General features: G+C 44.1%; 1 protein-coding gene across 2 annotated transcripts in view; it reads right to left on the minus strand.

The window, feature by feature from the left end:
• Nucleotides 1-13,728, minus strand: part of TBL3 (transducin beta like 3) — a 106,872-nt gene that overhangs the window by 35,065 nt on the left and 58,079 nt on the right. For both annotated transcript variants that reach the window (XM_068110512.2, XM_078774250.1), the window contains exons 14-19: nucleotides 7,867-8,011; nucleotides 7,466-7,693; nucleotides 7,292-7,362; nucleotides 6,649-6,805; nucleotides 6,473-6,531; nucleotides 4,010-4,113 (exon numbers count right to left, since the gene is read on the minus strand). In XM_068110512.2, coding sequence (XP_067966613.2) covers nucleotides 4,010-4,113; nucleotides 6,473-6,531; nucleotides 6,649-6,805; nucleotides 7,292-7,362; nucleotides 7,466-7,693; nucleotides 7,867-8,011 — 764 coding nt within the window. The remainder of the gene's footprint in view (nucleotides 1-4,009; nucleotides 4,114-6,472; nucleotides 6,532-6,648; nucleotides 6,806-7,291; nucleotides 7,363-7,465; nucleotides 7,694-7,866; nucleotides 8,012-13,728) is intronic.

Consider the following 13,728-nt stretch of genomic DNA (forward strand, 5'->3'; position numbering starts at 1 on the left):
GTTGCTGGACGATGTACTCATTTTCAGTAGTGCCTGAATTTCGTGACCTTGTGACCCCTAGTGACCTAATTACTGATCCAATTTACATATTAATTAATGCAATGCGTAGAGGGCTTCAAGACACACATTATGAGTGGTAATATGTTGGCCTATCTTGTGTGGTTCAAACGTTATGCCTATTTTTATTTCCCCTAACCCATAATTTTGTTTTAGAATTTGGCCGCATACAAACAAAATAAATGGATTTTTCACCAAAAACGCGGAGGCTACGGTAATTATGACTAATATTCTCATGTCGGTAATCATTACCTTTACTGAAAATCTCGATCTATCTGCCCCAATTTGGTTTAACCAACTTATTTAGACAACGTCTGGGAGTGACTAGTTTAAAAAAAACAAATTTAGGCATTTTCCAAGCATTTTAAAGCACAATTCTGGGCAAACATGTATAAAAGTGGTTAAAATAAGTATTGACATGTTCCAAATTATAAAGTGAATAACATTTGATAAGTACAAATTAAGATTTGACCATCAGAATTTACCATGCAGCAATAGTTTTGAATCACATGAATATTCCTTGAAAATGGCAGCCATTTTAAAAGATGGCGTCGGAAATGGCATTAAGATACTCATTTGAAATGTCCATCACTCACTTTCATGGACGTCAGACATTGGTGTAACTAAAAATCATAGTGGGAATTAGTCCCCAAACTTGATACTCAACTTCAAAATTTTTGGACCTGGCTCATGGACTAAAAGTGATGTAAACTGATATCGAACTCAATTCACAGACAGTACTGTGATAAACTTCTGTACGTTTTCCAGAAGTATCTTTTTATTTTGCACATTAGCCAAACATTTTTTGAACAAAAACAAAAGCTAAATTATGACTGGGATTACGGACAGTAAAATTACAGTTCAGTACTTCGTGTAACCCCCACGAGCATTCAGGAGAGCACGTACACGTTGAGGCATGCTGTTCATGAGATTTGCCAAGGTTTGGACAGGAATCGCTTGCCATGCAGTGACAATAGTCTGCTGCAATTCACGCACAGAGGTCGGCTGCTGGTCCAAGTTGTCGATTTGATGCGTTAATTCTGCCCACAAGTTCTCTATCGGATTAATATCCGGGGACATGGCAGGCCACTCCATATGCTCTACACCACGTTCAGTATGAAAGTGTTGGATCATGCGAGCACGATGAGGCCGTGCATTGTCATCTTGGAAGACAAAGTTTCCTCGAAAGGCTGCACGAGCAAATGGAAGCAATGTTTCTTCCAGAATGACCCTGTACTTGAACTGGTTCAGGTTTCCATTCAGAACAACCAGGTCAGTTTTGCCCCCTGCATGAAAAGCAGCCCAAACGGTCACCCCACCACCTCCAGCTTGGACTCTTGGCACTATACAATCTTCGTTGTGGGCTTCATGCACTTGTCTGCGCACTCGGACGCGGCCATCTTGACGATAGACCAGAAATCTAGACTCGTCACTGAAGGTCACGTGATTCCAGTGTCCTGGCTGCCATTGACGATGCTCTCTGGCCCACTGCAATCGGCGCTGGCTGTGTTGTCTGGTCAGGCGTGGCTTTCTCAGGGGACGCCTGGCACGATAGCCTGCTTGAACCAGTCGTTGGTTGACTAGCCTTCTGGATACAGGCACATTTGTCAGTTGATGCCACTCAGCCCTACGCCGATTAGCTGACTTGGTACGGCCATTGCAGACTAACCGGTGCAGCTGGCGATCATCTCTCCTTGTGGTTCTGCGTGGACGTCCTGGCCTCGGTATTGGAGTAGGGACACCCCTCTGAGAATTTCGTTTCAGGATCTTTGACACCTGACCTTGAGTGATGCCATACTGCCGAGCAATAGCACGCTGTTTCATGCCAGAATTTCGTAAAGCCACCACTCCATGACAAACAGCATTGTCAAGTTGACGGACCATCTCCAGAGGAAGCGGCAATAACTTTTGTAGACGTGCAGCAGTTGTTTTCCACTAATACAGAACGCAACAACCCTTGTATACCCGATTGTGAAGCCAATCGTCAAATGTACCTGTCCTTACATTTTGTCATGCCACCTGTGATATAATCCTGTTATTGACTTCTTGCTGCGAAAGACATTCAGTGACATGGTTCTTTTAACAAAGACATCACCGAAGGGTAAAAAAAAACTCACCAGATTGATATACTGAGTTCAGAAAGTAAACCCAAGTCAAGAAAAAAAAAAAATTCCATATTAAATGCCAAGTCTGTACATACCTGCACCGAGTTTGACGAAGATCCCTTCAGCCGTTCTCAAGTTATTGCGGTGACAAAAACCTATCATGGACGGACAAACAACCTGAAAACATAATGCCTCTGGCGACTTCGGCGTAAGCATAAAAATAAATATAATAGCCCCAAGTGGGTTGACGGTCATCTCTTGAAGTTGTAGTTCAGACCTCTGCTGATTTGGGTGACCACCTTGGGAGCACCCCTGATCCACTGAGAGGCCGCCCGATACGAAATCGAAAAATATAAGACCGAGCAATCGTACAGACCATCGAGTAGACGGGCTGTATCAAGTTTCAGAGCAATCGGTTGGTAAATAAGGGACAAGTATGGATCCGAAGTTTCATGGGGTTATCCCCCTGTGAACTCCCTTGATCCGAAATCCAAAAATTGAAGCCGAGCGATTGTGCAGGCTAATCTCTTGTATTTATGTGTCAAGTTTCAGAACAATCAGCCGGGTGATAAGGGAGGAGTAGCAAAAATAGCAAAAAGTTAACGGATGGATGGAAGGATGGACCTCAGAACATCACGACCCATTTTATGTCTTCTCTTCGAGAATTGAGATGAGATGACCTAAAAATGTGTGTTGGTTGACCTTCACAGTAATACTGACAAATACCACAAACTTCTGTTTCATACAAATAATGAAAGTTTGTTGCATGACCATCTCAAAACAAGGATGCAGTGTCCATACCCCACAATGCAGTACAGATTGAAGTGTTTAATGACGTCAGCAATTTGTGCACACACATGACTCGGCGGCCATATTAGACTACAAGTGGAGGACAAAGGGAAGTTCGTCCACAATCGGAGAAGTAGAAAATTTGTGTGATTGTGCTTTGTGATGGCAAAACAATTGGGGTCAAAGCTAGTCCCGAAGCATTGGTACACTTTTTCGAGGAAGTGATATTGTTCAACACTGTATACGGAGATATTGTAACAATACAGGTTATAGGGAACGTACCCATATGTATTGCTGAATACAGCATGATCTAGCGCAAGACCACACATGCAAAAACGAATGCGTGTGCACCACGCACAACACACACACACACACCCGTACTACGAGAATCTCATTCTGGTGATGTCACACGCTTTAAAAAAGGAGTTATCAAAACATCTCGCTTGTTATTTGGTAATAAATCGCACATTGGGATTCTTGCTTACCTGCCCAGTGAGAATCAGGGCATCGCTAGCTTCTTAGAAGGGGGTTTTCAAATTCTAAACTGAAGCTTGAGGTTGAGGTTGTGCTATTGTTGACTGCATACAACATGGCTGAAGTGACCGTGCAGCGGACCATGTACCGAGCACAATGTGTAAGCTGTGCTTGCAGAATTTGCCAGAAATCAGATGTATTTTCCCCATTGCAAAGTTCAAGCATTATTTTATCCTTTCACAACTTACAAAGATTTTTCTGAAAATTTATAGAGAAAAAGGGGTTTGATCTATCAGGCTCAGGAGCCACATGTAAATCCTTAAAGAGCCACCTGCATGCGGCTCCGGAGTCGCAGGTTACCAACCCCCGTCCTAAACAATCCAGCTTTTTTTGTCCATGGGTTTGAGATCGGTTTGACCCCTTTTTAAGCACAAGAAATGCCACACATGCTATGAAGTGAGTGTTGTAAGGATGGCGTAAGAATTATCACCAATGCTTATTCGATTGTAAAGCCTTATTTTGCATAGATAAAATAATTTTGAAGATTAAAGCAAAAAAAGAGGTGTCGGTGAAAGATGATTTACCCTTGATAACATCAAGAGTTGTGTGTGGCTGGTCCAGAGAGATGGCAAAGCTGAGGGCTTTTGAGAAACGCTTTTCTTTCAGAAGGTTTGAAAGTTCTTGCTGCCTGTAAACCAGGAAGTAACAAAATGAGGTTTTTGCATCAGACTTATTGTCACATCATCACATTCTGCATGGTTTTGAGTGGTTCAAGACTGATTTGATGAGATTACTCACTGCAAGTTTTAGAAATATTGGTAAATTCAAGGGAGGAGGGAGGAGAAGGAATTAAGGCCTTAGCCCATTTCATATTCACATTAAGGATTTATTACCACATTTTTCCTGTCCAGTCAATATCCAGTGTAAAGCTGACTTTTGTAACATCGTATGTGGGAGGGGGAAGTGATGTGATCAGGAGGCAAGGCATTATAATCAGATGTGCTAGTATAGATTTGAGCGGAAATTGAGAGGGGAGAGGGGGGGGGGGGGGGGCAGTGTTATCCAATTTAATGGGTAGACAGGATAAGGATGTTCCAACCGGAGTTCCCCCTTTACTGAAACCACTTTAGGGCCGGGTGAAAGTGTCATGGCATTGGCATTGAACCTTGGTGACCAGGCCGCCAGATGGGGACATGCGATTGGCTTCACATAGGCTCCTTCGCACGATTGGTGGAGAACCGAACTGGTACAGTGCCTTCAGAAAGTATTCACACCTAAGCTCTGTGAAGTTGGATGGTGTCAGTGAACAGCGATATTAAAGACTTTCCACAGATTCTCAATGGGATTAAAGTCTGGGCTTTGTCTGGGCCACTCAAGGACTTTCACCTTCTTGTACTGAAGCCACTCGTGTTTCGTTGGCTGTATGCTTGAGGTCATTGTCCTGTTGGAACGTAAATCTTCACCACAGTTTAAGGTCTTTTGCACTCTGAAGCAGGTTCTCAAGGATTTGCCTGTATTTGGCTCCATTTATTGTTCTCTCTATCCTTACAAGTCTCACAGTCCTTGCCGCTGAAAAGCATCCCCATAGCATGATGTTGCCACCACTATGCTTCACGTTAGGGATGGTGTTAGATGGGTGATGAGCTGTGCTCGGTTTCCACCAGACATAGCGCTTTGCATTCAGGCCAGAGTTCAATTTTCATCACATCAGACCACCGAATCTTTTGCCTCATGCTCTCAGAATCTTTCCCATGCCTTTTTGCAAACTCCAGGTGTGCTTCCATGTGCCTTTTTCTCAGAAGTGGCTTGCGTCTAACCACTCTCCCATAAAGCCTCGATTTGTGAAGTGACACAGAGACTGTTGTCCTTCTGGCAGATTATATCATCTCAGCCAAGGAACTCTGTAGTTCTGTCAGAGTGGTCATTGGGTTCTTCGTCACCTCCATGCCCAAGGTCCTTCTTGTCCGGTTGGACGGCCAACTCTAGGAAGAGTTTTGGTCGTTCCATATTCATTCCATTTCCAAATGATGGAGCTCATTGTGCTCCTGGGAACTTTCATCACTCTAGAAATTGTTTTATACCCTTCCCCAGATCTATGCCTCGTCACAATTCTATCTCGTGTTCTACGGAGAGTTCCTTGGACTTCATGGTAGAATTTCTGCACTCACATCCACTTCCAACTGTGGAACCTTGTATAGAAAGGTACGTTTCTTTATAAATAATGACCAATCAATCGAGTTGGTTACAGGTAGACTCTAATCAAGTTGTAGAGACATCTCAAGGATGATCAAAGGAAATTGGATGCACCTGAGCTACATGTGGAGTGTCATAACAAAGGGGTTGAATACTTATTGACTCGAGACATTTCAGCTTTTCATTTTTAATTATTTTGTCAAAATTTCTAACGAGAAACAATTCCACTTTGACATTATGGGGTATTATGTGCAGGTCAGTGACAAAAAAAAAAAATCTCAATTCAATCCATTGTAAATTCAGGCTGAAACAAGATGTGAAAAAAGTCAAGGGGTGTGAATACTTTCTGAAGGCACTGTACGACTGGCTTTGATTGGCCTTGTGCAGGGGCCACCACCGGCAGGCTCACTGTTGTGAAAGTTGTGAATGTTGCTTGTAGAAATTTAATTCCTCTCACTGTATAAGTATCGTGAATATCTGCCTGTATCTGTCATCCTGAGATCCATTTGGTTCGTGTTCTAATAAATCTCCGAAGATTTCTAATCTTGTCAAGTGCAATAAATTATTTACATCTCCTAAGATCATGTGTCTGCCTTGCCACTAATTTCATCATCTTCCCGCACTCTTTGGTTCATTGGGCTTTCCGTGAAGTGGATTTAAATCAAGGGCATTATCATAATCTGATAATTACCAGTACCCAATAGAACCGCTTGCTTTCTGGATGCACTAATTGGAGTATTAACCAGCCGTCTGTGCAATCTGTGCGGTACTGACCTGCCTACTGAGTGTTAACCCAAGCCCCAGCAGGCTGCGCACGTGAAAAATTGCTTTCTTTTTTAAACAGAGATCCTTACTTGAGAATCTGCTCTGCTTGCTTTGTTCGTTCTTCTTCTCTCTCTTCTTCAGTCACATCCTGTAAAGCAATATTGTATGCAGCCATGGAAATTAGGAAAACATCTTTGGTATATGTTTCCCCATATATTAAAGACAGTAATGTTAGCAGGTGAAGTGATAAAGAAAATTATCATGCCTGCCAAAGGACTATACACGAGTCTCCAGCACCAGTTACCAACTGGTTGTCCTCCCTGTTGACATGCAACCCCCAGATCCGATCCTCATGCCCATCGATGGTCTTATTGCACTCATTCGTTTTGATCGTCCACACCTTGATCAAGCCATCAGATCCGCTGTAAAGAAGGGTCAAATAATTTGACTTTTCCTGACTTTCCATAACACAAGGATGTTTGTACTATTCCTCAATGTTAGACAGCCTTTATTTTAAACACTACTGTATCATGCTTGGATTATTATTTTAAGACAATTTTGCTTTTTGATAAATTGGAACATCATGAGGTCACTATAGTCACTGTGGTGTCTTTAACGTCCACCAGCTTATTCTGACAGATGGCTCCCCACGAAAAAGTCCCATCCAATAGACAGTGCACTCATTGGCCCTGCTTGCAAAACACCAATCAGACAGTTTATAGTGATTCGAACCGAGATGGAGCAGCTCAAGAGCAAGTGCGCTAGCTCTGCATCGTTCTTTTGGACAAACTCATAAATGAAATAACTGCTCATCCCTCTTTTACATACCTTACCCTATCAACCGTCTTACTGTCTTCCCAAACAATCTGTGAGAAATAAAGAATGGAGTTGTCCCACAATGCCGTTACCTTGAGACAAGTTGCATGCCTCGTGCAACAAATACCACCCTCAGAACTGATGTTTCATGTCCTTCGAACGTCTGCAAGACAAGCAAATATTAAAAGTGTCGTGTAGTCACTGCAATATCGCCTCTTTGTTGTAATGCACAACCCGGTTAACTCTGCCAGCAATGACGAAGTCACCTTAAGGCAGGATAGGTCCTGAAGGCCCCACAGACGTATAGTCCCATCAGCTGAACTCGTTGCCAGCACTTGATCCATAGGCGAGAACTGGACGCACCAAATTCCACGCCTGTGACCACGTAATATGCCCATAAGTTCACCTGTTGAGGACCACAGCTTGGCCGTACGGTCTTGAGAACCGCTGGCAAATAACTTGTCATTGGGGGATATGGCAATGCTGTTGATGTCCTGCATACACCACATTTTTAAAACATTATTTGCAAGCCCTTCACCCCACCCATGTGTGTTTAGATATGACTAAAACCTGGAAATCATTTCAATGCACTTCACCAAGAAAAAATAAGCCAAGAAATATTGTAATAGTAACTACAACTATACAAGCAAGGTGACAAGGCCCATACCTTATCATGCGCCTTGAAGGTGAACTGCGGGATAATGGTAACAGGCCGATCTGAAGGTTCATCCTTCATCGAAAGGGTCTTGGGGAGTTTCCACATCTTCATTGTGCAGTCTTGGCTTCCGCTCACCACAAACTGCTCCTTCAATCTGTAGAAGGTTACGCAATGCCAATGACACTGAATGAATGAATGAATGATCGTTTTAAGGCCATTTTCTCTGCTGGAGCGGGGGTTAGCCTTGCGGGCTCCATGACAATCATGGTTCCCTGTTTGAAGCAATGTTTTTTGTTTGTTTGTTTTTTTAATGGCCGGATTCCCTTCCTGACGCCAACCTTTAGTCGCCTCTTACGGTGCGCAGGGATACGGTGTACCTATTCTAAATCGGGGTACACACCGGGATCATTCATCCGAGCAAGCTGGTACTCAATTTGCCGACCTCGGAAGGATGACAGGCTGAGTCAACCCGCCTTGCGTTAATTCAGCGATCGACCGGGATTCAAACCCAGGATCCTAGGATCCCAAGCCGGCACCCTAACTGCTAAGCCAACACCAGCTCTCTATTAAATATTTCATTTCAGATGAAATTACACTGACCTACCATTAAATATTTAATTGTTTTTCATTTCGTGCAAGATTCAATATTTTTGTGCGAGATTTATTTCATCAAAATACAAGAAAATAACTCTTGATTTAATTATCAGTGGCAAGTGGACACACATAACAGAGATCGAAAAGCAGATGAATGTAAACTGTCATGCCTTTATTGCAACAATGATTGCTTTTTGGTAACTTCTGCAGTCTTTCAAAAGAATTACTCATTCATGGTAGGTACACTACATGGCCAAAAGTATGCGGACACCCCTTCTAATTAGTGGATGCAGCTGTTTCAGGCACACCCATTTCTGACAGGTATATATAATCAAGCACACAGCCATGCAATCTCCATAGACAAACATTGGCAGTAGAATGGGCCGTACTGAAGAACTCAGTGACTTTCAACGTGGCACCGTCATAGGATTCCACCTTTCCAACAAGTCAGTTCATCAAATTTCTGCCCTGCTAGAGTTGCCCTGGTCAACTGTAAGTGCTGTTATTGTGAAGTGGAAACGTCTAGGAGCAACAACAGCTCAGCCACGAAGTGGTAGGCCACACAAGCTCACAGAATGGGGCTGCTGCAAGTGCTGAATCGTGTAAAAATCGTCTGTCCTCGGTTGCAACACTCACTACCGAGTTTCAAACTGCCTCTGGAAGCAATGTCAGCACAACAACTGTTCGTCGGGAGCTTCATGAAATGGGTTTCCATGGCCGAGCAGCCGCACACAAGCCTAAGATCACCATGCGCAATGCCAAGGGTCGGCTGGAGTGGTGTAAAGCTCGCCGCCATTGGACTCTGGAGCAGTGGAAACGCGTTCTCTAGAGTGCTGAATCATGCTTCACCATCTGGCAGTCCGACGGACGAATCTGGTTTTGGCAGATACCAGGAGAACGCCACCTGCCCGAATGCATAGTGCCAACTGTCAAGTTTGGTGGAGGAGGAATAATGGTCTGGGGCTGTTTTTCTTGGTTCGGGCTAGGCCCCTTAGTTCCAGTGAAGGGAAATCTTAATGCTACAGCATACAATGACATTCTAGATGATTGTGTACTTCCAACTTTGTGGCAACAGTTTGGGGAAGACCCTTTCCTGTTTCAGCATGACAATGCTCCTGTGCACAAAGTGAAGTCCATACAGAAATGGTTTGTCGAGATTTGTGTGGAAGAACTTGACTGGCCTGCACAGAGCCCTGACATCAACCCCATCAAACACCTTTGGGATGAATTGGAACGCCGACTGCAAGCCAGGCCTAATCGCCCAATATTAGTGCCCGACCTTACTAATGCTCGTGGCTGAATGGAAGCAAATCTCCGCAATATTCCAACATCTAGTGGAAAGCCTTCCCAGAAGAGTGGAGTCTGTTGTAGCAGCAAAGGAGGGGAGGGGAGGGGATGGAAGGGAGGGGGACCAACTCCATATTAACGCCCATGATTTTGGAATGAGATGTTCGACGAGCACATACGGGTGTGATGTTCGTGTGTCCACATACTTTTGGCCATATTGTGTGTGTATATATACATATATATTGTTGTACTCTTAACTTTTAATTTCATTTTACGATGTTTCGGTGTATAATTAACAAAAAAAAGAAAAACTGCAAAACTGCTTTGCACGTTAGCAAAGATTTATGTACAAAAAAGTGTTACAAAAGAAGAAGAAGAACCACTCCTTTCACATCGACATATGCATAGCGCTGCCAATGCAGTTTTTCCTTGCTACGAGGCGGAATCATGCACGGGTCGCCACTCCAACACACCATACTCGTATGCCGACCTCGGAAGGAATACAGTCCGAGTCAACCCACCCGGTGTTATCTCATGGCATGACAGGGGCTCAAACTCAGGATCCTATGATCTTAATTTAGGCTAGTCACCTTAACCATCAAACCAACACCAGGTGGAGGTTAGGTGGGTTTGTCAATGTAATCACAAGAGTCAATTACGTTTAAATTGACAATCTGCAGATATTTTGGCTGCCCAATGGTGCACATCTTACTATAATTCACCAAATGTCTGTCGGTCTGTCTGTCTGTCTGTTCCCAGGTACCGCAAAAACGGCTGAACCGATCCCAACAAAATTTTGGGTGGGTAATCTTGGGATCCCCTGGAGTAAAATAGGCTATATTGTTTTCCCAATTTTCCAATTTTCCAGTTTTTCCAAACATGATGGAATAATATTTACCGACATGAACAGTGAAGTGGCTTTTATTGAAATTCTACAAATACTGTTTAGATTTTGATGATTTGCGTGCGATATGATTTAACGGATGTTTATATGAATCATTTAAAATAAAAAAAGCCTTCAATTTCTGATATTTTGCCTTGTCATTTGGGCCTCCCAATTGAAGCCCCGCCCGTAAGGCGGGTACCGTTGCTAGTCTTGAAAATGAAGGATCGATACCAAATTTAATGATTGCAATTGTCTATTTATTAATCCGAATATCTTTGCTTCATGAACATCTTCAATTAGTTTTTTAACACCTGTAGTCAAAAGTCCAGTGCAATAGAATTTCATGTTTGGCTGGATGAATACATTTGGTTTCTCTAAACTCATTCATCGCTATTTTCTGGAATAAAAACTGAAAATAAATGATAGTGTATCTCAAATGTGTTTTATGCCCTGGTTTCCCCACCCACAAATTCCGTTGCTGGTACGACAGAGATCATGTGCCCCATTTAAGTCATTCCAGGAACGTTCTTACATCTGGAAGTGTATTGCGGTGGAACCGCAGAGCGCCCATGCACGATCTACAATAGCGATTTTGTCTTCCACTATACAACAACAACACAACAGGCATTTTAAGGCCATTTTCCCTGCAAGAGCGGGGGTTAGCCTTGCGGTCCCCATGACAATGTTCTCCATGTTGCCCTATTTTCTGCATCTCCCCTTGTTAACCCCCTCGCCCGCATTTCTTCTTCGACCATCTTTAGCCAAGTCTTTCTCGGTCTTCCCCGTCCTCTACTTCCTTCTACATTCATTTCCATCACTCTTTTCAACCAGTCACTTTCATCCTTCCTCAACACATAACCAAACCGTCTCAACCTGTTTCTCTTCACAGCATCCATCACAGGCTCTATTCCCATCATCTTTCACAATTCATCATTTGTCTTCCTCTCTCTCAACGATACTCCACACATCCACCGAACCATTCGCATTTACACCCTATCCAGCCTTTGTTGCTGCTCTACGTTCATTACCCATGTCTCACTCCCATAAATCATAACACTTCTCACACATGCAGCATACACCTTTCCCTTCAGCTTCAATGACACTCCCCTCCTCGTCAGCACGCCACTCAGTTCCCGAAACGTCTTCCATGCACATCTCACTCGAGCAACCGTTGCCGAGTCTGATCCACCTTCTCCATTCAGCATGTCTCCAAGGTAACAAAATGTTTTCACACCTTCCAGCTTCACGCCATCTCCAAGATCCAACTCAACATTTCCTCCATCTGCAGCTCCTTCTGTGCACACCTTACACTTGAATGTAGCTGCCACACTGGTTAATGATCCTCTCAAACCACTACATTTTTGATGAACCCACTGAGCGCACATTGTACATTGAATGGAATTCACTCCGACACCCTTCCTGCACACAGCACACGGCCACTTCCCAGTTCTTTCCACCTCACCACATGCTTTACCACTTGCCATCACCTTCGTTTTTCCGATATTCACCTTCAGACCTTTTGTCTCCATACATTCCTTCCACTTGTTCATCTTCTCCTTCAGTCCATCCATACTTTCTGCAATCAACACCAGATCATCTGCATACAACAACTCCCACGGTAAACCCTCCTTTACATTCTGAGCCAGCACCTCCATCACAGCTACAAATAGTAGTGGACTTAGTACTGACCCCTGATGCACTCCCACCTTCACCTCAAACTCACCACTGTTCCCGTCCTTCGTCCTAACAGCTGTGCGCGCTCTTTTGTACATTGCCATCACTACTCTGATCAACCATTCCTCCACTCCTAACTTCCTCAATGCCCATGTGACTACTTCACGTGGAACCCTATCGAATGCTTTCTCCAGATCAACAAACCCAAGAAACAACTTCTTCCTCTTCTCCATATACTTCTCCTGCAACTGCCTCACAATAAAAAGCGCGTCTGTCGTTCCTCTTCCTGGCATGAATCCAAAATGCATTTCGTCAATCTTCACTTTCTTCCTTATCCTCCTCTCCAACACCCTTTCCAATACCTCCATTCCATGCTCCAATAACTTTTTCGCTCGATTTGAGCCACAGTCCAGAGGGTCACCTTTCCCCTTGTATAGAGGGACGAGGGTACTCAGTTCCCAATCCACTGGAATGCGGCCTTCTTTCACCACCAGATTGCAGATCTCCGTCATTCTCTTCACACCCCAATCCCACTGCCTTCAACATATCTCCCACAACTCCCGTCGGCCCTCCGCTTTTCTACTCTTCATTGCTTTTATCGCTTCCTCAACTTCCTTCTCGGTTGTCTTCTCTGCCGGTCCGAAAACTGGGTTACTCTCTTTGTTGCCATCCCATTCATTCTCTGCATTCAACAATATTTCCATATATCTCTTCCATCTTCCTTTAATTCCATCTGGGTCCACAACGATTTGTCCCACTTCATCCTTCAAGCAACTCACCCCCATCACATCACACCTCTCTTTCGCTATCTGCTTTGCAATCCTGAATACCGCTCTCTGACCCTCTTCCAAATCCAAGCGTTCTCCGAACATTTTCCTACATGCCTCCTGTGCCTTTGCTACCTCTTTCTTTGCAGCCTTCTTGGCTGCCTTATAACTTTCATGCTCTGCCTTTTCTGCCCCCATACCCTTCGCCTTCTGCCACTCCTTGAACTTCTTCCTCTTCTCGTCAATCTTCTTTCCAACTTCATCATCCCACCACCATGTTTTCGAGTGCCTCGGTGGTCCTTTTGTCCATCCACATACCTCACCAACGGCTCCCAACAGATTAGCTTTCATTGACATCCAACCACTTTCAAGCTCAACCACATCATCCTCCACCATACTCAGCCTCTCTTTTAATGCCTCCCTCACTGTCACCTCTTTCAACCTCCACACCTTCATTCTCGGTTGGTACTTCACCCACCGAGCTCTCCTCGCACCTTTCACCCTTATGTCGCAGACAACCAAGTGGTGCTGTGAAACAGCCTTCTCCCCCGGGATCACCTTTGTGTCCCGGAGGTGCCCCCTATCTCGCCCACGCACCAGCAGGTAGTCAACGGTTGACGTCGACCCACCTGACGTGTATGTAACAAGCTTATTATCCTCTTT

The sequence above is a fragment of the Myxine glutinosa genome, chromosome 3, assembly GCF_964187855.1.
Source record: "Myxine glutinosa chromosome 3, kmMyxGlut1.1, whole genome shotgun sequence".
In the NCBI taxonomy this organism is placed as follows: domain Eukaryota; kingdom Metazoa; phylum Chordata; class Myxini; order Myxiniformes; family Myxinidae; genus Myxine; species Myxine glutinosa.